The 22,777-nt window shown below is 52.0% G+C and overlaps 1 protein-coding gene across 1 annotated transcript in view; it reads right to left on the reverse strand.

Annotated features, from left to right (window-relative positions):
• Nucleotides 1-5,411: 5,411 nt before the first annotated feature.
• LOC127475026 (olfactory receptor 14J1-like) overlaps nt 5,412-22,777 on the reverse strand; it is a 38,872-nt gene continuing 21,506 nt past the window's right edge. Inside the window, exon 2 of the mRNA XM_051796328.1 lies at nt 5,412-6,406. Coding sequence (XP_051652288.1) covers nt 5,412-6,406 — 995 coding nt within the window. The remainder of the gene's footprint in view (nt 6,407-22,777) is intronic.

Consider the following 22,777-nt stretch of genomic DNA (forward strand, 5'->3'; position numbering starts at 1 on the left):
GGTGTGGGTGTGAATTGACTGTGGTGGTTCACGAAGCCTAGACATGATGATGATAAATGTTGTTATTGTGAATCTGTAATTCAGTCACTGTTAAAATTGTAGCAAATGCTACTGAACCAGTTGATAATTGTTCAATTGGTCAGTGATTAAGTGCTACTAATCTCTTTTGCCCCCTTGTCTTTGGATCCAATTCTATTGTGCCCTGACCCTCTTGCATCCCAAGGCTCTGTGTAAATCATTTTCTTTCATCAAAAAATATATATTTTTCATGACTTCACCTTTAAAATCTTTCTCCTTAGCTAAAGTACAAAAGAACTCCAATTTGTTGTTGACCTCTTGAAGACAATTAAAGAAAGAAAAATAATTTGTTTTTCAGTGTTTTAATGGGTCCCACAGTGTGTTTGGAGTTGAATCAGCTGTCAGTCCAAGACGGGTCATGTCAGAACTGGTGAGGCTGGGGGGGTGAGGAGCAAGGTTGATCCTTCAGGGTCAGTGTGGATCTCCTGAGGAGACACTTGGAGAACACCTCTATCACCTCTTCTCTGAACTAAAAAAATATCCATAATTGAACTAAAAAAAAAGGACAAATTTTGAAGACTTGTTTTGAAATTGCCTTGAAGACAATTAAAGGAAGACAAAGAGATCCTGAGGGATTTCTGGAATTTAATGAGCCCCACAGTGTATTTGCAGCCCAGCCCATGATCCTGAGGTACTGAGAGAAGATTGAAGCAGCTGCTGAAGAAGTCAGAAGCCAAACTGCAAGTGCCTTGAAGCATTGCTGGGCCCCACTGAGGGCAGGCACTGCCAAAGCCTCCCCAGGGACTCCTTGGAGCAGCTCCTTGGAGGCCAGGAGTGCAGGCAGACAAAGGCTCTGGGCAGGCCCCTGCAATGCTGAGCAAAGCCTGCCTTGGTTTTGTGGAGCACAAAGGCCAAGGCCTGAGCCCCAGGCCCTGGCCCAGCAGATCCTGTCCCTCCCGGCTGGCTCAGGGCTGTTTGGGGGGCACTGGGATGGGAGGGGGAGGAACAACAAAGGCCAAAACTGGGCAACCCCTGCCAGGCTCCTGAGGGAGGGGCGAGGCAGAAACCAAGTACAGAACCTGCCAGGCAAGTTGCTTGTGGTGGCCTGAGTGGCAGAGGCAGCTGCCAGAGGCAAGGGGACAAAGGCCTGGGTGCCTTTGGGCCTTGCAGCCCTGCCAGAGCCCTTGGCCATCTCTCCTGCAGGCTGTCCTGCCCTGGCCCTGCTGCTGCTCTGGCCTTGCAGGCTGCACACACCCCTCCTGCTTTCCCACCCCCTCCCAGCAGCATTTCTAGACCCTCCCTGATGGCTCTGCACCAGCTCTGGCTCTTGCCATGTGCACTTGGCCTTCTGAACTTGGATCCTGAGCCCCTGTGCCACAGGACATCCCTGCCAGAGCCCAGGCCCTTCTCCTGGGGGTCACTGCAGAGCTGAGCAGATCCAGGTCACCTCCCATTCCTCTGCCAACCCCCTGGGCCTGCTCTGGGCCCTCCAGGTCCTTGCCCTGCTCCCAAGGGCTGTGGGGGTGCTGAATGGTCAGGGCTTGGGGTTTAGAGCTCAGGGTGGGGATTAGGGAGAACTTTGGGAGGTTTGTTGTTCTGCTGGCAGTTCATGATTAGGGGAAGAGCTTTTTGGGCTGGATCAGGATTAAAACTTGGCTTTTCATACTGGCACTACAGGTTTGGGATTGGGGTGGGCATTAGAGGACAAATAAGAGTCTGGAGTTCTGGGATTGGGCTTTTTCTGGTTTAGAATTAGAGCAATGGGAGGGGCAGCACTTTTAGATAGTGTTTGGGTTTCAGGTTACAAAGAGAGTAAAGGCCTACCAGGAGTGTTTGCACAGTCAGTGTTTCAGCACCCTCAGCATTACCTGAACCTGGTTTTACCTCATCAAAATCCTTCCCCTCTGTTGATCAAGCCCCTCTTTCCTTCCCCAAATTTCCTTCCCTTTTGTCCCAGTTCCTCCCAACCTCCTCAGAACTTTCATCAGGATGGGCCCAGCTGTGTGATAACACGGTGCAATCTCATGGAATCAAGGAGCCACTGTGAAACTGCAGAACCTCATGGAATTATGGGGCCATTGTGACCCTGGGGAAAGCCATGGAATCAAGAGGCCACTGGGATGCTCCAGGGCGCCATGGAGCCAAAGGAACCCTGGGACAGTGGGCAACCTCCTGAAATAAAGGGGCCATTGTGACACCGCAGAAACACATGGAATCAGGAGGCCATTGTGGCACTGCAGGACCTCTTGGAAACAAAGAAACCCTGGGACACTATGGGACTTCATGGAATCAAGGGACCATTGTGACACTGAGGAACCTCATGGACTCAATGGGCCGATGTGACACTGCAGGGTCTTCCGGAACAAAAGGAACCCTGAGACATCTCAGAGCCCCTGGAACCAAGTGGCCACTGTGCCTCCCCAGAACTCCATGGAATCAAGCAGAGCCGCTGCCTCCCCCCCGCCGCCGCACGGACCGGAGTCGCCGGCTCTGCCCCGCTTGGACACCTCTGGAGTCAGCGTGTTCTTGGGCAGCACAACTGATCTCAGACCAGAGAGTTTCCCACATTTTGCTTTGCCCCCTCTTTCCCCTGGTTTTGTTTTTTGTTCTTTGCTCATTCAGAGGGAAAAGGGGAAAGGGAGGCATGTATTGATACCTATTCTCACCTGTTTAGAAAAGGGAGTTGGGACAGGGGGACAGAGAGGAGGCAATTTCCCTCTCTGTTGTAGCTTTGAACTGTTCTGTTGGTATTGCTGGTTTTGCTGTTATATTTCTTGTCAGCCAATTGTTATTTTTTTCACTTATACCTCCTTGTGTTTTGTCCCCCTATAGTGGTGGGGAATAAAAGGGGAGTGAATTCATTTTATTGGAGTTCCTGCCCCAATACGTGTCTTTAAACCAGGACAGGTTGCTCAAGGGCTCCCTGAAATTTGGCATCATCCACAAAAGGACTTGAAAACACGTTTTATCCCATTGTACAGAGAGATAATAAAGATGTTCTACAGTGGTGTTCAAGGGCTGGTCACTGAGGGATTTCATCAGGAAGTTGCTGCCAAGAAGACTTTGTACCATGGATTTGATTTGACCCTCTTCATTCAGCCAACATCCCACCCACCACATCTTCCACTGCTTCAGTCCAGCTCTCACCAGTCTGGCCATAAGGAGACCACAGCAAACCATATCAAGAGCCTTGATAAAGTCTGGGTACAAAACATCCCCTTCTTTTCCCTCCCACAGGGGTTCTGCAATCCCTGCCTTGTCCTTTCAATGCCTGGGAATGGCTGCAGGAGGACTTGCCACATCCCCTTCCCTGCTGAGCCTGAGCAGTCTGGAAGTCTCCCAACCCTCCTTGCTGCCCTGTTTGCAGACTGGTTCCATGTCTGCCTTTGCCAAGGCCCCAGGAAGCTCTGGGATGGCTCTGGTCTTTCCAAGTGTTTGGGAGAGGTCTCCCAGTGACACTGCCCAGCCTTCTCAATATCCCTGACACCAAAACCTTTTCCATATCCCACACTTCCAGAGGAGTCCCCAGGACACAACACAGGTTGTCCTGGTGGTTCTGGAGAATGAGAAGTGATTTCTTCCTCAAAGCCAACCCCTCCAATTGGATTTGAGTGCAGCTGAAAGGTTTCCTCAGCATTTTCCCTGGTGCCTCCCTGCCCTGAAGGTTTCTGGTCATCAGGCTGGAGCTGAGGGGGTTGGGCAGGTGCCTGAGGAGGGGGTAGAACAAGGGCTGTGTCCAGCTGTGCCAGGAGGGCTGTGCTGGGCAAGGATGAGGAGGTTGCAGAAAACAGTGGCCCTGGGGAGGTGGGAGGAGCAGGTGGAGAGACCTTGTGCCTGCCCATGCTGGGCAGGAGCTGCCCCAGGATGGCAGCTCTGAAGCACTCCCAGGATGTCCCTGTGAACAGGAGGGGAAGACTGGATCTGAAAAATGAAACCTGGAAAGCAGAGAGCAGGAGTGTCATGGTGACACTGCAGGAGAGTTCCAGCCCTGGAGCAAGGTGACAGAAGAAGTGACCCAGTACATGAGGGTCACAACAAGTGTCTGGGAGAAGCAGGAAATGGTGACTGTAGATGACAGAAAGGCCCCAGGCCAGGGTGCAGCTCTGCTGGAGACAACCTTTCCAGCCCATGGGTCTTGCAGAGAGCAGGGCTGGCAAACAGCCCAGTGCTGGTCATGGGATGGGGCCACCTGCAGGAAACATTCTACATGTGCCAAAGATGCAGGAAATGGCACTGAGAGAGCTGGGAGCAGAGACTGTGCTGTCCCCAGTCAGGGGACACTCAGAGTGGTGGAGCTGTAGCAGCCTCATATACCTTTTGGGGGAAACTCCATTGATGATATCTTACTGTCCTAGTCCCTTCTATCAATAGATATATTTGGCTCTTAACTTTAAATTCTTTATCTCCTCTGGTTTCTTTATGTCCCTTCTCCCCTGCTTGGACTCCTGTGAGTGAGAGCATTTCTTTCTCTGGTGCTCACTGAAGCTGTGCAGGCAGCTCAGAGGGTGACCCATGGAGCTGTGGGTGCCCAGCTGTGGGTGCCCAGCTGTGGCATCCCAGTGCCCAGCTGTGCTCTGTGCTTTGGAAAAGGGCAGAAGTGCCTCTGCTGGAGGGCAGTGCTGCTCCTGCCTGCAGAGCCCTTCCTGCCTGCACAGGGGCAATGCTGCCCAGCCAGGCTGCTTTCCTGCTGGGCAGGGAAAGGGACAGGCCAGAAGGCAGGGCAGGGACAGAGCAGACACGCTGAAGTGTCCTCAGTGCAAAGCAAATGTGGACTTCTGACTTGGTTCCTTGATGTCCCTCCATGGGGGGACAACCAACCTCTTGCAGGTGGGGTGAGAGCCTGAACCCTCCCTGCCCTGCCCTCAGGAGATGCCCTTGGCTGCTGGAGCTGCTGTTGTGGAGCCCAGCTCTGTGCCAGCAGTGCCCAGGGCCTGTCCCTGCCTGTGATCCCAGCATGGACATGCAGCAGGACTGTGCCCAAGCTCCCAGAGCACTCAGGCCTTGCACCCACAGCAGGGCTGGGAAGGACAGTGTGGAGCTGGAAAGAGCAGATGTGGAAGGAGCAAGTGCCCTTGTCCCTGACTGTGCTGCTGTGCTGGGAGTCTCTTCCCTCCAGCTCTGCACAAAGACACTGCTCCTGCAGCTCCAGAGAAGGGCTGAGGAGGAATCTTTGACGCACAGGTCAGGGCAGGGAACTTTATTCTGCTCAAATGTACAGAGAACAAGCCTTTTGAAAGTCTTTGGATTACAGAAGAATGGTAGATATTGATGCAGAAATCCCATGAGCAATACCATTGATTTGTGAATAACATTTTAAAAGTAAAAAACGAGTAAGGAAATGCACTGATGATAAAAGGGTTATATAGGAGAAAAAAAGCTTAGATTGCAATGAGTTACATTCGGGATGTTCTGGTGAAGAAAAGACACACCTTATTATTGCCTAAAAATGTAGCTACCAGTTTTCTCAAGGATTCTGTCAGTTCCTGGTTCCTGAAGCTGTAGATGAGGGGGTTCAGTGCTGGAGGCACCACCGAGTACAGAACTGACAGGGCCAGATCCAGGGATGGGGAGGAGATGGAGGGGGGCTTCAGGTAGGCAAATGCTGCAGTGCTGATAAACAGGGAGACCACGGCCAGATGAGGGAGGCACGTGGAAAAGGCTTTGTGCCGTCCCTGCTGAGAGGGGATCCTCAACACAGCCCTGAAGATCTGCACATAGGAGAAAACAATGAAAATGAAACAACCAAAATTTAAACAGGCACTAACCACAATGAGCCAAAGTTCCCTGAGGTAGCCTGAGTGTGAGCAGGAGAGCTTGAGGATGTGTGGGATTTCACAGAAGAACTGCCCCAGGACATTGCCCTGGCACAGGGGCAGGGAAAATGTATTGGCTGTGTGCAGCAGAGAATAGAGAAACCCGATGGCCCAGGCAGCTGCTGCCATGTGGGCACAAGCTCTGCTGCCCAGGAGGGTCCCGTAGTGCAGGGGTTTGCAGATGGCAACGTAGCGGTCGTAGCACATGACAGTGAGGAGGGAATACTCTGCTAACACGAAGAACAGAAAGAAAAAGAGCTGTGCAGCACATCCTGTGTAGGAGATGGTTGTAGTGTCCCAGAGGGAATTGTGCATGGCTTTGGGGACAGTGGTGCAGATGCAGCCCAGGTCTGTGAGGGAGAGGTTGAGCAGGAAGAAGCCCATGGGGGTGTGCAGGTGGTGGTCACAGGCTACGGCGCTGAGGATGAGGCCGTTGGCCAGGAGGGCAGCCAGGGAGATGGCCAGGAAGAGCCAGAAGTGCAGGAGCTGCAGCTCCCTCCTGTCTGCGAATGCCAGGAGGAGGAACTGGGTGAGGGAGCTGCTGTTGCACATTTGTTGCCTCCAGATGAGGGGCACTGTTCAAGGAAGAAATAACAGTGACAAGTTAGGGCAGAACATTCTAAGAAAAATCAAAGCTGCTGGGAGAGGCCAGGGCAGAGCCCACTGGGCACTCAGGGCAGCATCACCCTGAGCCAACTGTGCCACCTGCCAGACACCAGCAGTGCCAGCAAGTTTTTTCCCAGCCCTGGGCAGCTCCTCAGAGTTCCCTCTGGAACTCAAACCACCAGGCATGTGGCTTGAGAGCTTGAGAGAAATCCCTCCTTGGACCTTCCCCTATCCACTGGAAAATATCCTGGGGTGCTCTGGTTCTGTGAGCAGCCCTGACCCATGAAACTCTCACTTGATAGCAGAAGAAACCTGCCCTGCCCTGCCAGGCTTTGCTCTTTCCACCCCCAGCCTCTGCCCAGCCCTGAGGGAGCTCCCCAGCCCGGCTGAGAGCTGCCCCTGGCAGTGGCAGAGCTCCTGCCCTGGCACAGCCCTGGGCTGCAGGACCCTGCTCTGCAGGACAGCTTGGGGCAGCCTGGGTGGCACAGCCCGGCTTCACAACCCTGCAGCCATCCCTGGGAGAAGGGAACCCTGCTGGGATGTGCCTGGGATGGTGCAGCAGGGAGTGGGATGTGCCAGCATTAGGAGATCTTTGCACCAACTGCAGACACATTGCCCTTCATGCTGACTTACCATGTGGGAGCCTGGAAAGATTCCTCCTTCAGTGGATCTTCCTCTCGACTTCCCTCCCAGCCCAGGCTGTGTGTAACCTCTCTCTGCCTTGCTTTTGTGCTCTGGGTGCTGCAGGCAGTGCCCTCAGCCCTGCTGGGCTGTGCAGAGGAGCTGCTCACCAGCAGAGCTGTCTCTTTGAAGCTCTTCTTGCTTGCCAGGAGCTCCCTGTGTGCCAGGAGCCCGGCCCAGCTCAGCAGCACAGCAACAGCCCCAGGCATTTCATGACCCTCAGGGGGTTTGGTGTTGTTTACATGAGACTCCGTCCCTGAGAGGAAGTTCAAACAACTTCTCAAGAAACACTAAAGTTTCTGGTAGTGCTAATGAGTCTCACTGAGGGACACAACTGAGAATGTGTCCCTGGTTCCAGTTAGAGCAGAAATCTGCAGTGATGACAAGGATGGACAAGCAAGGGAAAGGTGTCTCTGACGCTGAATAAACCTTGACTTGCTTTCTTAATCCAACGGGCCAAACCCTGACCCCCAGACCCTGGGAAGGCAGATCCTGTCCCTGCCTCATTCCTCAGGGCTCTTCCTGGGGCACTGGGATGTGGGATGTGCAATGCCAAGGGCAGGACCATGGGGTGGCACCTGCCAGGCTGCTGAGCAGGGACAAGGAGGTCATGAGGCCCCAGGGCTGCAAGGGGCACTCCCCTCCTCCTGGCATCAGGGGCACAGACAGCAGCCATGGCCAATGGCGTGCAGAAGGTGGCTGTGTCAGGGCCTTTCAGCTTCTCCCCATGCCTGTCTCCTCTCCAGCCCAGGCTGTCCTACGGTGTCCATGCCCTGCCCCTTTCCCTGCAGGCTGTCGTCATCCCCCCGGCTGCCCCACCTGGCTGGCACCTTCCTGCACTGACATCTCTGCGTCCTCCCTGGCTCTTCCTGCACACACAAAGCCTTGGGCTCATCCAGACTCCTTCTTGGTGACATATTGCAGCACAACACTGACCTCAGAGGGAAATTTCTGACTTCTTGTCACCAGCCTAGGCCACCCCAGCTGCCCTTGGTGGCACAAGTTCTTTCTCATGCTGTTTTCTGACAGGAAGAAAAGCTCCACCAGCTCTCACACCCCCCTTCCAGACCTCTCAGGCTACTCCTCTACTGTCCTCAATCTTCACACCACTGACCCCTGAGTCCTCAGCCTCTATATACGGGTCATGTGCTTGAGGACCCAAATTCCTTCCTGGGAGATCTCTGGGACCTCTCCAAGGTTTTGGAAGATGACAATAGAGTGCTCTTATCCCAGGAAACACAGAGGGACACTTTTTTCCCAGGGTTGTCTTGACAGAATGAGGCACAATCTCTATAAACTTTCTGGCACAAGGGAGCTCTGAGCTCTGGGTACGGAGGGAGCTCCAAGTGCCAACCACTGGAGTGGGAGCTACAAATCATCAGGGCTTGTGTTCTTTGGAGGGCCAGACACTGGTGAGAGTGGGGTGTGTGTGCACATGGAAGGACTTGAAGGGCACAATGAACTGTCTCAAAACACTGTCAAAGCAGGAAAATCCCATAAGACACCGCAACACATAAGCACTGGTGGCAAACAGGAAGGCATTTAATTCCAAGGCCTAAAGGGAGGTGAAGCTCTGGAAGTAGCCCCCAGGACAGAATTGCACTGTGCAGACTGTGGGAAAGAGCAGACAGCCCCAACAGGAAGCCAGGGCTGGTAAGGCAGGTCTAGGGAACCCATCCAGACAAAGATTCCCACCTGCAGACTGGAAGCACAGTGGGCAAAACTCCCACCGTGGCAAGCTGTGGGAAAGGAAGCAAGTCCTTGTAGATGTGCCAGCCCAGGCTGTGGGAACAGCATCTACCCCCCTGAATACCCGGGGCTTGGGCTGTATAAAAGTGATAGCCCAGAAGCACAACTTGGTGACCCTCCACCAAGCAGAGCAGGGTGAAGAAGGACCGGTGGGAGCCTCAGGGATCTCCATGGTGTAATACATTTATTTCATCTCTGTCTCTCTCTCACTGTCTTCCCACCACCCCCTTCTTCTCTCTCTCTCTCTCTTTCCATTTCTTTCTCTCTCTCTCCCTCCTATTTACTGTTAAATCAAACCTGGACTGCTGACTTTGGCACATGGTCTCCTTTGCAGCTGAATTTGGGCAGAGGTGTCTTTTAATAATGGTAACCTGAGAGTATCCCTGAGGTTTTACAGTGTGGGAATGGCCACTGGATTCCATGAGGTTCCACAGAGTCACAGGGTCCATTTGGCTTCGTAAGGCTTTGCAGTATGATACTGGACTCTTGATTCCATGAGTTTGCAAAATGTCTCAGGACTCCTTTGGTTCTAGGAGGCCCCACATATCACAGTGGCCCCTTGGTTCCATGAGATTCCACAGTGTCCCAGGAATCCTTTGGTTTCATGAGGCCCTGCAGTGCCACAATGGCCCCTTGATTCCGTGAGGTTCCACAATGTCTCAGGCTTCCTTTGGTTCTGTGAGGCCCTACAGTGTCACAGTGGCCTAGTAATTCCATTTGGTTCCACAGTGTCACGATGGCCTCTTGATTCCATGAGGTTCCACAATGTCCCAGGGTTCCTTTGGTTCCATGAGAGCCTGCAGTGTCACAGTGGCCCCTTGATTCCATCGTTCCACAGTGTCCCAGGGTCCATTTAGCTCCATAAGGCTCTGCAGGATGACAGTGGTCCCTTGATTCCACAAAGTCCTGAAATGTCTCAGGGTTCCTTTGGTTCCATGAGGCCCCACATGTCACAAAGGCCCCTTGACTCCATCAGATTCCTCAGTCACAATGGTCACTTAGGCTCAATAATACCCTGCAGCATAAGAATGTCTCCTTGATTCCATGAGGTTCCACAGTGCCAATATGGGCCCTTGATTTCTTGAGGTCCACAGTGTCCCGGGGTCCCTTTGTCTCCATGATGCTCTGCAGTTTCATAGTGGCCCCTTGATTCCATGAGGTTCTGAAAAGTTCCAGGGTTCCTTTGGTTCCATGAGGCCCTGCAGTGTCACAGTGGCTTTTGAGTCCCTGAGGTTCCTCAGTGTCACAATGTCCCTTGATTCTATGAGGTCCTGAAATGTCTCAGGGCTCCCTTAGTTCCAAGAGGGCCTTCATGGCATAATGAACCCTTGGTTCCATGAGGTTCCACAGTGTCCCAGGGTTCCTTTGGCTCCAGAAGGCCCTACAGTGTCACAATGGCCCCTTTACTCCAGGAGGTTCCACAGTGTCCTTGCTGGAACACACAGGGCTGTAATGTTGTCACCCCTGCAGAGCTGCCTCCAGCTCTGGGCTCCAGCACAGGAAGGACATGGACCTGTTGGAGCGAGTCCAGAGGAGACCACCAAAGGGATCAGAGGGATGGAACAGCTCTGCTGTGAGGAAAGGCTGAGAGAACTGGGATTGTTCAGCCTGGAGAAGAGAAGGCTTTGGGGTGACTTAATTGTGGCCTTGCAGTGCCTGAAGGGAGCCAAGAAGAAGGATGGAGAGAGACTTTGGAGAAGGGCCTGGAGTGACAGGACAAGGGGAATGGTTTCACACTGAAAGGAAGGGTTAGATGGGATATTAGGAAGAATTTCTGGACTGTGATGGTAGTGAGATCCTGGCACAGGTTGCTCAGAGAAGTTCTGGCTGCCCCATCCCTGGCTGCCCCTGCTCAGCAGGAAGGGACTTGGGGGTGCTGCTTGACAGGGGCTGGATATGAGCCAGAGTGTGCCCAGGGGGGCAAGAAGACCAAGGGCATCGTGGCCTTTGTGGAGAAGAGTGTGGTCAGCAGGAGCAGAGAACTGATTGCCCCTCTGTGCTGGGCACTGGGAGGCCCCACCTGGAGTGCTGTGTCCAGTTCTGGACCCTCAGTGCCAAAAGGCCCTTGAGGGGCTGGAGCGTGTCCAGAGAAGGGAACGGAGCTGGGGAAGGCTCTGGAAAACATGTCTGCTGAGGGACGGCTGAGGGAACTGGGCTGGTTGAGTCTGGAGAAGGGGAGGCTCAGGGGGGACCTCATTGCTCTCTGCAATGACCTGAAAGGAGATTTTAGAGAGGTGGGGGTTGGTCTCTTCTGCAAAGCCTTTAGTGACAGGAAGAGAGGAAATGACCTTAAATTGCATCAGGCAAGGATCAGAGAAGATATGAAAAAGGGATGATACTCTGAAAAAAGAATGGCCTGAGCAGTGAAGGGCTTCTTTAAGCTCTCATGTGCTCTGTGTGTGATTTGCACAGCACAGGAATGTTCAGCAGTGAAAGATGTGAGATTTTGCTTTGGACTCTTTAGCACCTACCCTTTCCTGTCCACCTGTTTGCCTATGGAATAGTGCATTGCCTATGGAATAGTGCATTGCCTCTGCCTATGGAATCCTGCACTGCCTCTGCCTATGGAATACTGCACTGCCTCTGCCTATGGAATACTGCATTGCCTCTGCCTATGGCTTGGGCTTGTTCCCAGCAGCCAACATTGACCCTACGGACCTGTAGCTGCTGCTGTTGGTTCAATCTCTACAGGAGATGGTTCCTGCAGCCTGGGGATCTCAGCCACTGTTAGTTTAGGCAGCAACACCTCTGGGACTGGATGTTGAACCCCATCATAGGATCCCTGATCTAATCATGCAAACAAGTAGGAATCCTATCATACAACTCATATTTGCATCTGAAAGAATTTGCTCATGCAAGTGGATCACTGAAACCAACAGACCTCCTTAGAGGAATGAATATTCAGCAAACACAGTAAACTGATGTTGGGTCAGAATTAATTAGGAAAAAAGATCAAACCTGGATATACGAGATTTTTTCCTGTGAGACAGATTTGTTTTTCCATTTTGCTTAGTATTGCATTGGGAGTCACATCATAAAACTTTTTTTTGAAAGATTTCCTTTACGTCAAATTTCAGTCCTTTGGATACATCAGTTGTTATTCTCTCTTCTCCTTCTCCTCCTTTTTCTCTCTCTCTTTTCTCTCTTTTTTCTCTCTGTACTTTCTCTCTCTCTCCTCTCTCATCTCTCTTTTCTCTCTCTTCTTTGTCTTTTTTCTTTCTCTCTCTCTCCTCTCTCATCTCTCTTTTCTCTTTCTTCTTCTTCTCTTGTTTACTTCTTTCCTTCTTTCCACCAGGATTCTTTTCCAATGGGATTCTTTCTGTTCTATACCTTCTGTTTCTTTTCCATTTTTCTTCTCTTACATTCTCTTATGTCACTTCATGGGAATTTAAAAATTAAAAAAAAAATTAGAAGTATTTTTTTTAAAAAAAGCTCATTGTGAAAAATATCACATTTAAAAATATTCCAAATTCTCAAACATTTGCATGATATCTATCTAACTTCAGAATATCATCTCTGATTTTGATGAAGAGCAGGAAATGTTTTAAACAAAGTTCTTAAATGAAAAAATGCAACCATTTCTTTTCTAGAGGCAGTTGAAGGAGACAGCAGGATAGAGCAGGGAAGAGGAAAGAGCTCTCCTACATCTCTCATCAATGACCCAGCTAATTAAATAGTGTCAGTGGCAAACTGTGCATTGTCCATCCCAGTTCCTTTTGTCCAGAAAGATGATTTCATGGGGATACAAGGGTAGGATTGCAAAAGTGCTTGTGTGGAAAATTGGGAGTTGTTCTAATGAAACCAGAATTCTTCCCTAAGCTCTGCAGTATTGAACTGATTGTCATTTTCATTAGTGCTACTTTCTTCTTTTCTTCCCCTCTCCCAGGCTGTTCAGCACATCTCTCAGTGAGCTCACCCTGTGCCTGTTCTTGGTTTTGGGGGGTGTTGTGGAGGGCAAGAGATGAGAGAAGTGAGTCTCCTTCCTGAACAGTTGTACCTTTAGACTCTGGCAGTGGGAGGCACAGAGGTGCCCTCTTTGTTGCTCCCTTTCCTAAACTGCAGCCAGCTGGGGCTCAGCCTGACCCCACACATCAGAAAGGGCCACCTCAAGGTTGCTTTAAACTGAGGCTTAATGGAAGTCCCTGCTCATCAAACTGTGGAGTTTTCCCAGCAGGCAGTGACACTCCAACTGTGTCCTTCTCTTCCGATTCCCTCCTTCCCTTTGCCTCCCCCCCCTGTGCTTTTGGGGCTGGGCAGATCTCCCCCAGCTCCAGCTGTGCCCTTTCCATGCTGCAGACATGTGGCCCCTGCACTGATCAGCTTTGGGGTTGCTTTCTGTCTTCTGGAGCTGCACGAGACAGTTGGGACACGAAGATCCAAACAGCAGTTGGAGTTGCCTGGGAGAACATGGATGGTTTTGCTTGTTAGGGAGAGCCAGGGGAGAAAGGGAAAACTGCACAACAGCTTGGAAGAGCTGATTGATCATCTGTGAGCAGGGAATTCACCTCATTGCAGAGGTCTCACTCCAGGTCTTTCCAAAACCTCAGCCTTAGCATGAGATCCAGGCTGTCCTTAAGATCTCTGGGAAGAACTCTGTGGTAGAGGAGATTTCCTGCTGCAAAACTGCACCTTACTTATACTTCAAAAAAAAAGAAGAATATATAAACATGGGGAAAATGTGTAATGTGAAATGTAGCTGTAGATTATTATTTAAAATTACTACCTGAAATCACATTAACCTATTTTAGACCAATTTCAATTTTAAGCAGAAAAGGACACAATTTAGATGAAGTATGCCATTTTTATATGATCTCAAGGGTATTCATGCTTGGGTTTTTTTGTTTTGTTTTGTTTTTTCTTTTCATTCTGTGTAAATCAACTGGACTTTTCAGCACTGTAATTAGAGTCAACATTATTTATGTGACAAGTTAGGTTCTTCTATTGAAAGAATTCTACAATAAAATGACATTTGGGAGGGCACCTGCCCCTCAACAGGCACCCAGCTCACCCCAAAAGGTGCTGGGACCCCCCTAAAACCTCCCCACAGCCCCTCAAGGACCCCCAAAAACACTCAAAGCCCACCCAGGACTCCACCCAACCCCTTTTCTGGAGGATTTCTCTGGGCACTGGTGGTGCTGGGAGCCCCCCCGGCTGTGGGCGAGGAGCTCTCGGGTGAGTGGGGGGTGGGAAGGGGGAGGTCAGTGGGAAAAGGGGGGTCAGAAGGAATAAAGGGGTGGTGGGACCCCAAACTGAGTGGGAGGGGAGTGGGACCCCAAAAAAATGGAGGGGGAGGGGCACTGAGGTTTGGGGGATGATGGGAGAGGGGTGGGAGAGGTCAGAAGAGTGGTGGAAGGTGAGGGTGGGACCCCCAAACTGAGCATGAGGGGGCTGGGGAGTGTAGGGATGATGTGGAAGAGGTGGGAGGGGGGGAAAAATGGGGGTTGGGACCCCAAAAGTGATCCTGGTTGGTCTGGGGATTGAGGGGACCATGGAAAAGTGGAAGGAAGAGGGAGAAGGGTGGAAAAGGGAGGGTGGTCTGGTGGGTTCAGCGGTCCCATGGGGGTCTTTGGCACCAGGTTTTGGGAAAGGGAGTGGTTCTCCTGAGCTCCCAACTTCCTGTGGGGTGCTGGGGGCTGCTGGATCCAATCTCAGCCTTGAATCTTGCCAACATTTTAAATTTAGAGGAAATAGAGAGGTGTGACTGAAACACTTTTGTCCCCCAGGTTTTAATGATGGCAAATCAGATTTATTGATAGAAATGAGTTATTTAGGGTTACAAATGATCAGACAAAAGATCTTCATCAGAATTATTTCCTGCACAACAGAAACACTAAAACTAACAGGAGTACAGGATAAGATAGGACAGTGCTCTACACTAAAGCAATTGTTGAAGCAATTCTACTAAAGTTGAAACAAAAGCAATAATTCTTAATTAGAGATGGATGGAACTCCCCCAGATCAACGCTGGTGGGGAGATCTCTGCTCTCAACCTCCAGCACTGACATTGGGGGGTCCCCACCCAAGGTAGGAATCTCCACACTCCCCCCAAGAAGGGTCCTGTTGGAAGAAGCTGCCCCTGGGAAAGGGGACTGGCCATTTCTGGTGGAAAGGGGTGGACTGGCAGTCCTTGAACTCCAGGGGTTGCCTCCCCATAAGGGGGTAAGTTTGGGGTGGAAGCAGTGGCTGAAGCTCTTCCCACAGTTGGGGCACTCACAGGGCTTCTATTACCACGGTGGGTCCGTTGGTGTTTGGTCAAGTGAGAGCTGTGGGAGAAGCTCTTCCCACACTCCCCACACTTGTAGGGCCTCTCCCCAGTGTGGATGCGCCAGTGGGTGACAAGGTGGGAGTTCTGCTTGAAGCCCTTCCCGCAGTCGGTGCAGCGGAAGGGCCTCTCATCCGTGTGCGTTCGCTCATGCACGAGGAGATTCCAGCTGGTCTGAAACCTCTTCCCACATTCCCCACACGTGTAGGGCCGTTTCCCACTGTGAATGTGCTGGTGTCGGATCAGATGGGAGCTCTGCCTGAAGCTCTTTCCACATTCCAAGCACTTAAAGGGTTTCTCCCTGCTGGGAGGCTGCTCAAGGACCATCAGCTCAGAGCTCCCCCTCAAGCTCCGGCCGCCTTCCCGGCACAGGCTGGCTCTTTCCTCCTCAGAGCACCCTGGGATGGCTTTGGAGCCCCTCCTGCGGGGGGATCTCCGGCCCTTTTCCTCCCCGCTGCCTTCCTGCGCTGGGGAGCCCTTCAAAACGGCCTCTCCCACCAGGGTCTCACGGGGGGATTTGTCCTTCGGGCTCTCCGTCCTCAGCTCGGGGCCTGGGGCAGGAAGCAAGAAGGACAGGCAGGGGATTTGCCTCCGGCCCACAGGGAAGGCCAAGGACATCCCCCCAACTCCGGCCCCGGCAGGACGGCGGCGCCAGCGGGGTTGTCCTGCAGCCGGGGCCATGCTGGGCTGACAGAGCCAGCACAACACCCGCCCAAAGGGACACTGACTTCCTCCTCACCTGCCTGGGGGGCCCAAGGCATCTTCCTCTTCCTCGCAGCCTCCTCCTCCATCCGCCCAAGCTTTGGGAAGGACAGATCCTGATGGGGGGAAAACAAGGGCTGAGTGCGTTGGCTTGGGGGTTCCTCCTGCCCAAGTCCATCTCTAGAACTCACTGGGCATCCTGTGACCATAAAGACCTCCAAAAGACCAAGATCCAGCCCAGAAAAACCCAAACCACTGACATTCAGGCAAAAAACCCGTCAGAAATAGTGAGATGAACCCCTCACAAACTGCAAACAGTTGAAATTCAGCTAAAAAATACTCCAAAATATCAAGATTCAACCAGAAAAACTCTCCAAGAAGTTCCCCCTCTCTGGTCTCCCCCCTCTGGGGTTCAGAGGGTCTCCCCTCTCTGGGAAGCTGGGGGTCCCACTGAGGGATGCTGAGAGTGTTGGGGATCCCAAGGGTACCTTCTCCTCTGACCCTTGCCTTAGGGGTGCCGCGTTCCCAGACATTCCCCCTCTCCAGGTTCTCCACCTTGATGTCCCGGGGATCCCAGGGGTCCCCACTGTTCAGGTTTCCCCTTCTCTGCAACCCCTCTCCAGGCTCTTATGGCTCTTGCAGCTCTCTCCTCTCTCCAGCCTCCCCTGCTCTCCAGGGATCAAGGAATGGGGACATCAAGGCTCCCCAACACCAACCCTGTATCTGCTCTCCCCCCTCCCCTCAGCCCCCCTGTGCCACCCGTTTCCCATTGGCCCTTCAGTCCCGGCTCCCCCCAGCTCCCTTTGGGGGTGACCCACCGCCCCTCACGCTCCCTTTGGGGGTCCCACCCGCTCTTTTCGCTTCTCTCGCCCCTTTCCCATCGTGGCCGCTCCGCTCACCCGACAGCAGGAGGAAGGGCAGGGACAGGGGCAGAGCAGCAACTGCAACAACAGGAGAACAATCGTCCCCCCCATCCCATGGGTGCCCAGGAAGGTGGAACCTGTCCCAAATATCCTGGGGGGAGCGTGGAGGTTCGGGACGTACTCGGGCTGCCAGCACAGATTTCCCTGCAAAGTCTGCAGTGAGTCAAGCTCTGCAGAGGAGATTGTGCCCCATGCATGGGATTGCAGAGGCTCCCTCGGGTCCCCAGCAGGAATCAGCAACCAGCAATAGACACAAAAGGGCCCCCTGAAGATTTCAGGGGGAGTGTCCTGTAGGGAGAGGACAGTGTCACCCCACCAGGGCAGGGTTGGCAAGTGGGAGGCTGCTCCAGGGGTCTGCAAGAGGCCTCGTGCTCTGCTCAGCCCCAGCACTGGCTGGTCCCAACACCCCCTGCTGAAGACCCAGCCCTGGGCAATTCCTGGCAGAACAGCCCCACCCCCACCTGGCTCCAACCTCCTGGCAGGGACTTGCAGACAGTCAGGAGGTCTCCCCTGAGCCTCCTCTTCTCCAGCCTCAACACCGCCAGCTCCCTCAGCCTCTCCTCACACCACTTGTGCTCCACTCCCTTCCCCAGCCTCGCTGCTCTTCTCTGGATCCTCTGACACCAAAAACGCCCCCCCTCCCATAGAAAGGCCAAGGGCATCTGGGGACAGTTGGGGGGCTTTGTGGGGCACTGGGTGATTACTGGGGGATACTGGGACACACTGGGGGGAACCAGAGGGCATTGGGAGGACTGGGGGGTTACTGAGGGACACTGGGAGGGCACTGGGAGGGACTGGGGGATTACCAAGACACACGGGGGGACACTGGGAGGTTACTGGGCCATACTGGGGGTTACTGGGTGCTCACTGCAGGATCACTGGGCCATACTGGGGGGCAGTGGGAGGTCACTGGGACACACTGGATGGTCACTGAGGGGGTTACTGGGCCATACTGAGGGTCACTGGGAGGTCACTGGGATATACTGGGGGCACTGGGATCCCCTTACCCGGATGTGGTACATCTCCCCCTCCGGATTTTGGGGGGCATCCCTAGGACCCCTCCCCTGGGGACTGGGGGACCCCTTGAAACCCACTGCTAGGCTTTATGGGACACCCTAAAATCCCCTCAAAACCCCTGAAATCCCCCCCTCGACCCATCGAAACCTCCTCAAGGACCCCTCATCCCTCCCCAGCACCCCCTAAACCCTCTCAGTTACCCACAAAACCCACCTGAGACTCCCCAAGCCCATTCAGGGACCCTCAATCCCCCCCAAGGGCCCTCCAAACCGTCTGGGACACCTTAAACCCCCCTAGAGACCCCAAAACTGCCTCGAAGGTCCCCGCAAACGCCCCCCAGGACCCCTAAACCTCCTCAGAGACCCCCAAAGCTCACCTGGGACACCCCAAATCTTCTCAGAAAAAAAAACTCCCATCAGAGCCCCTCAAAACCCTTCAGGGACCTTCAACCTCCCCCCCGAGTCCTTTCAGGGACCCCTCAAAACGTCCCCGGGAACCCCCGAACTCCCCCGCTAAACCCTCCCGAGCCCTCCAGCCTTTCCACCCACACCCGCGCTCCCCGCAGCCCCCGAGGGGATCCCCAGACCCCGCTCTCGCCGCCCCCCCGCCAACTCACCCACGAAGTGCAGCGGCCGCAGGCGAGTCCTCCTCACTCCCGACCACGAGGCCAAAATGGCGCTCGCTCCGCGCGCCCTCCGCCTTTACAGACCCGCCCCGCAGCCAATCAGCGCGCGGTCACGGCCACGGTCCGCCCCCCGCCTGCGCGGGGCATTGCGGGAGTTGTAGTCCCTGCGGCGGGGGAGGATCGGACTTGTTGGGTTTTAGTTTTTCTGTCTTTTTTATTTTCTCTTTTTCCTTTCTTTCTTTTCTTTCTTTTTTCTTTTTTCTCTTTTTTATTTGTTTTCTTTTTTTTCTCATTTTTATCCTGTTTTTTCTTTCTTTTTTTCTCTTTTTTTTCCTCCTTTTTCTCTCTTTTCTCCCTTTTTTTAAATTTTCTTTTTTCTTATTTTTCCCTTTTCCTTTTTTTTTTACATTGTTTTCTATCAGTTGTTTTATTTAAGGACGATTTAAACACATATCAAAACAATCTCCAGGTACATATCCTGCCACAACAGATAATCTGCCCTTGTTCCAGGTTCCTGAGAATTTCCCAGATCACAAACACTGAGACACCAAGGGTGGAAGTGAAGCAACTTTATCCTGTCTCTTGCCACAGCCTTCAATCCACACCCAGCCCTGGATTTCTGCAAAGCCTCTGGGCAGGAGCAGGAGATGGAGCTGGTGCTCGGCGGGAGGGGCAGCAACAACAAACCCGTGTCTTTGGCACAGGGGAAGGAATTTAGTGCTTGAGGGGTTACATTCCACAGGCTCCCCTGGGGATCAGCTCATGCTCGGACAGTGAGAACAGCAAGAACATTCCTAATAAAAATGCCAGAGGGAAGGGAGCGGAGGGGGAGCAGGGGCAGGAAAAGGAAGCAGAGCGATGGAAGATGGGCTGGGGCGGTCGGGGCTGGGGGAAGGCAGGCTGGACAATGCCTTGTTTGGTCCAGCAGCTGGGCCAGCTCCAGGGCAGGTGTCGGGGCAGCCTCTGCCACAGGGACATGGACAAACAGATGCTACAAAAGCTCTCAGAGGGGTTGGGGGCTCTGGGCGGGGCTGCGCTCTCGCCTCAAGCCAGGATACCCCAGGGCAGTGGAACAGCAATTCCTGTCAGCTCCCAGCAAAGATTATTGGGGTTTGCACTGGGGAAATATTGACACTCCAGCTTCTTCTTCTCTTTTTAGAACTTTGAGCTTGCAGTCGGGTAGAAGGGCTGGGGGGGGTGGGAAGCGACCCACTGAGGGACACATCTCATCCCTCAGTTAGATGGAGCTAAACCCCTGATCTTGCTTAGGAAGAGCTGCTGATGCTCAGTTGTCTTCTTTCCCTTCTGCTTTAGTGGGATATTACATTTCCCTGCAGTATTGGTGATAGAAGGGTTTGTCAGCTGGAATGTTTTGGTTCTTACAGAAATAAACACATTTTAAGGAAGGTATTTTTACATAGGTGCGGTCTCAAAAAAAACAAAACAAAAAAAACCCCAAAGGTAATACAAGTGCAGAATAAAGTGAAGTTTGGAGTTTTCTTTTTAATTCTTGGGTAGAAAAGCCATCCCAGTTACGGACAGCAATTTATTGCATTGTTGAAACAAAACCAACCAACAAACAAAAACAGAAATCTGACTTTGTTCTCTTTCAGATTTGTTTTTGATCATAATAATCCTTCTAGTGAAAAGGGCTAATTTACTCTTTCTAGAGGAATGTTTTAAGTGTGATTATCACAATATCACAGCTGATGAAAAGGTCTAAAATAGGACATTGACCTTGAACCTGTTCCTGCCTTTAGGATGTGGTGCTTAACATTCAAGAAACAATAGAACTGCAGCTCATTTATTAATGTATCATCTCAAAGTGTCAACTCTTGCTCTGTAAAGACATGCCACAAGGATTGTAGAAGGCTTGCAGTATCCCAGGAAGTACATGTGGTATTTTATCAGTGTAAATATGGATAAGATTTTCAAGATTTCTGCTGGCAATACTCCATAACTAAAGTAAGTTTTCCCTTTGGTGCTGCACTAGTTTATGATTTAATTGTTACTGACATTCCACCAGTCATATTATTAGCTTCAACAAATGAAAGGGAAATAATCCTGTATTAATTAAAGAGAGCAACTGAATTCCCTCAGTCATCTTATCCTTGGCTGTCTGAGACAGTGATGCATTTCAGCTTCCCTAAAGAAAATTCCACTAAAAAGGAGATTGGGGTGATAGTGAGAGATCCAGATTGAAGGGTGTGCCTGAATTATCTTTAGGGAGGAGACCTTTTTTGGTGGGTGACAAGCAATGTACCTGTGGCTCCCTTTTTCTGTCTGGGTTCTTTTTCCCTTTCTTTTTGTCAGAGGCTTTGGAAAAGGTATTTGGTCAAGAGAATAATATTCATTTATAACCATGTGAATGGTTTCTATCCTATACCAGTGAACACAGTCATCTAAATACCCATACCCATGCCTTTGAAAATAAAACAAGGAGAAAATATGGAGTATTTGTTTGAGACCAGATAAACTGAATGTAACTCAGTAACATGGTAAGACAATTGCTGTTATTGCACAGAGACATTTCTTTCTATGCTGGAACTGAGGGTAGCACCAAAAGCTAAAAGCCTTACTCTGTGTCTTTGTGAACACACTGTGGGTAAGTTCAAAGGAGCATTCAGAGATTGTGTTGTGTGAGCCTTTTTCCCTAAGATCAAAACAAGGAGTAATCATTGCTAAATCCAGCAGATGGCTTTTTCTCTTTATTCCCAATCACTGATTAAAGAAACATAACTCAGATGTGATCTCACTCTGTGCTCCAGTGAGATTAACATTAGAACAATATTGTCACTGTCTACTGGTCTCTTGTGCTCCTCACTGGAAGGCACTTGGTGCACCCCTGGATATCCTGCTAATGAGGTAAAAAACTAACCCTTCTAAAGTTCCAGATTTTCCTCACCTGTTTGGACACAGTTGGACAAACTGGACCAAGTTAGTACTTGAAAGCCATCTGCTGGATTTAGCATTAATTATTCTTTGTTTTGATCGTAGAGGAAAAAAGCTCACACAGCACAATCTCTGTGGACCCAACAGAGAAAACATCCCCAGGGTCTTTAGTTAGAGCACAAACCTGCAAACAGGGATGACAGGTCAGAGAATCACAGAATCATCAAGGTTGGAAGAGACCTTCCAGATCTTCTAGTCCAACTGTCAACCCAGCACCACCAGAATCACCCCTAAACCCCATCCCAAAGCGCTACATCCAGATGCCACCTGAATGCTTCCAGAGACTGCACCACCTCCCTGGGCTACTTGTTCCAATGCCTGAGCACTCTCTCAGTGGAAAAAGGGTTTTTGAATATCTAATATGAACCTTGCCCAACGCAGTTTAAGACCGTTTCCTCTCTTCCTGTCACTATAGCCTTGGCAGAAGAGACCAACCCCCACCCCACTAAAACCTCCTTTCAGGTCATTGTAGAGAGCAATGAGGTCCCCCCTGAGCCTCCCCTTCTCCAGACTCAACCAGCCCAGTTCCCTCAGCCGTCCCTCAGCAGACATGTTTTCCAGAGCCTTCCCCAGCTCCGTTCCCTTCTCTGGACACGCTCCAGCCCCTCCAGGGCCTTTTGGCACTGAGGGGCCAGAACTGGACACAGCACTCCAGGTGGGGCCTCCCCAGTGCCCAGCACAGAGGGGCAATCAGTTCTCTGCTCCTGCTGGCCACACTCTTCTCCACCAAGGCCACGATGCCCTTGGCCTTCTTGCCCCCCTGGGCACACTCTGCCTCATATCCAGCCCCTGTCAAGCAGCACCCCCAAGTCCCTTCCTGCTGAGCAGCTCTCCAGCCCCTCTGCCCCCAGCCTGGAGCGTTCCAGGGGGTTGTTGGGACCCAAGGGCAGGCCCTGACACTTGGCCTTCTTGATCCAGCCTGTCCAGATCCCTCTGCAGAGCTGAAGTCAGGCCACCAGCAGTCCAAAGTGTCAGTTCTGCTGCCCCCTCCTTCCTCCACCCAGAATGGGAAACTCCATCATTTTGGGGTCTCTGTGCCTGTCAGCTCCGACCACCACATCCCCCACCAGTCACAGAATTATGGAATGGTTTGGGTGGGAAGGGACCTTAAAGAGCATCTCAGTCCAACCCCCTGCCATGGGCAGGGACACCTTCCACTAGACCCAGAGCTCAGAGCCCCATCCAGCCTGGCCGTGAACACTTCCAGGGATGGGGCAGACAGAACTTCTCTGAGCAACCTGTGCCAGGATCTCACTACCATCACAGTCCAGAAATTCTTCCTAATATCCCATCTAACCCTTCCCTTTCTCAGTGTGAAGCCATTCCCCTTGTCCTGTCACTCCAGGCCCTTGTCCAAAGTCTCTCTCCATCTCTCTGGTTGTCTCCCTTCAGGCACTGGAAGGCCACAATTAGGTCACCCCAAAGCCTT

The sequence above is a fragment of the Manacus candei genome, unplaced genomic scaffold, assembly GCF_025592945.1.
Source record: "Manacus candei isolate 608988 ecotype Guabito, Panama unplaced genomic scaffold, ASM2559294v1 h1tg000045l, whole genome shotgun sequence".
In the NCBI taxonomy this organism is placed as follows: Eukaryota; Metazoa; Chordata; class Aves; order Passeriformes; family Pipridae; genus Manacus; species Manacus candei.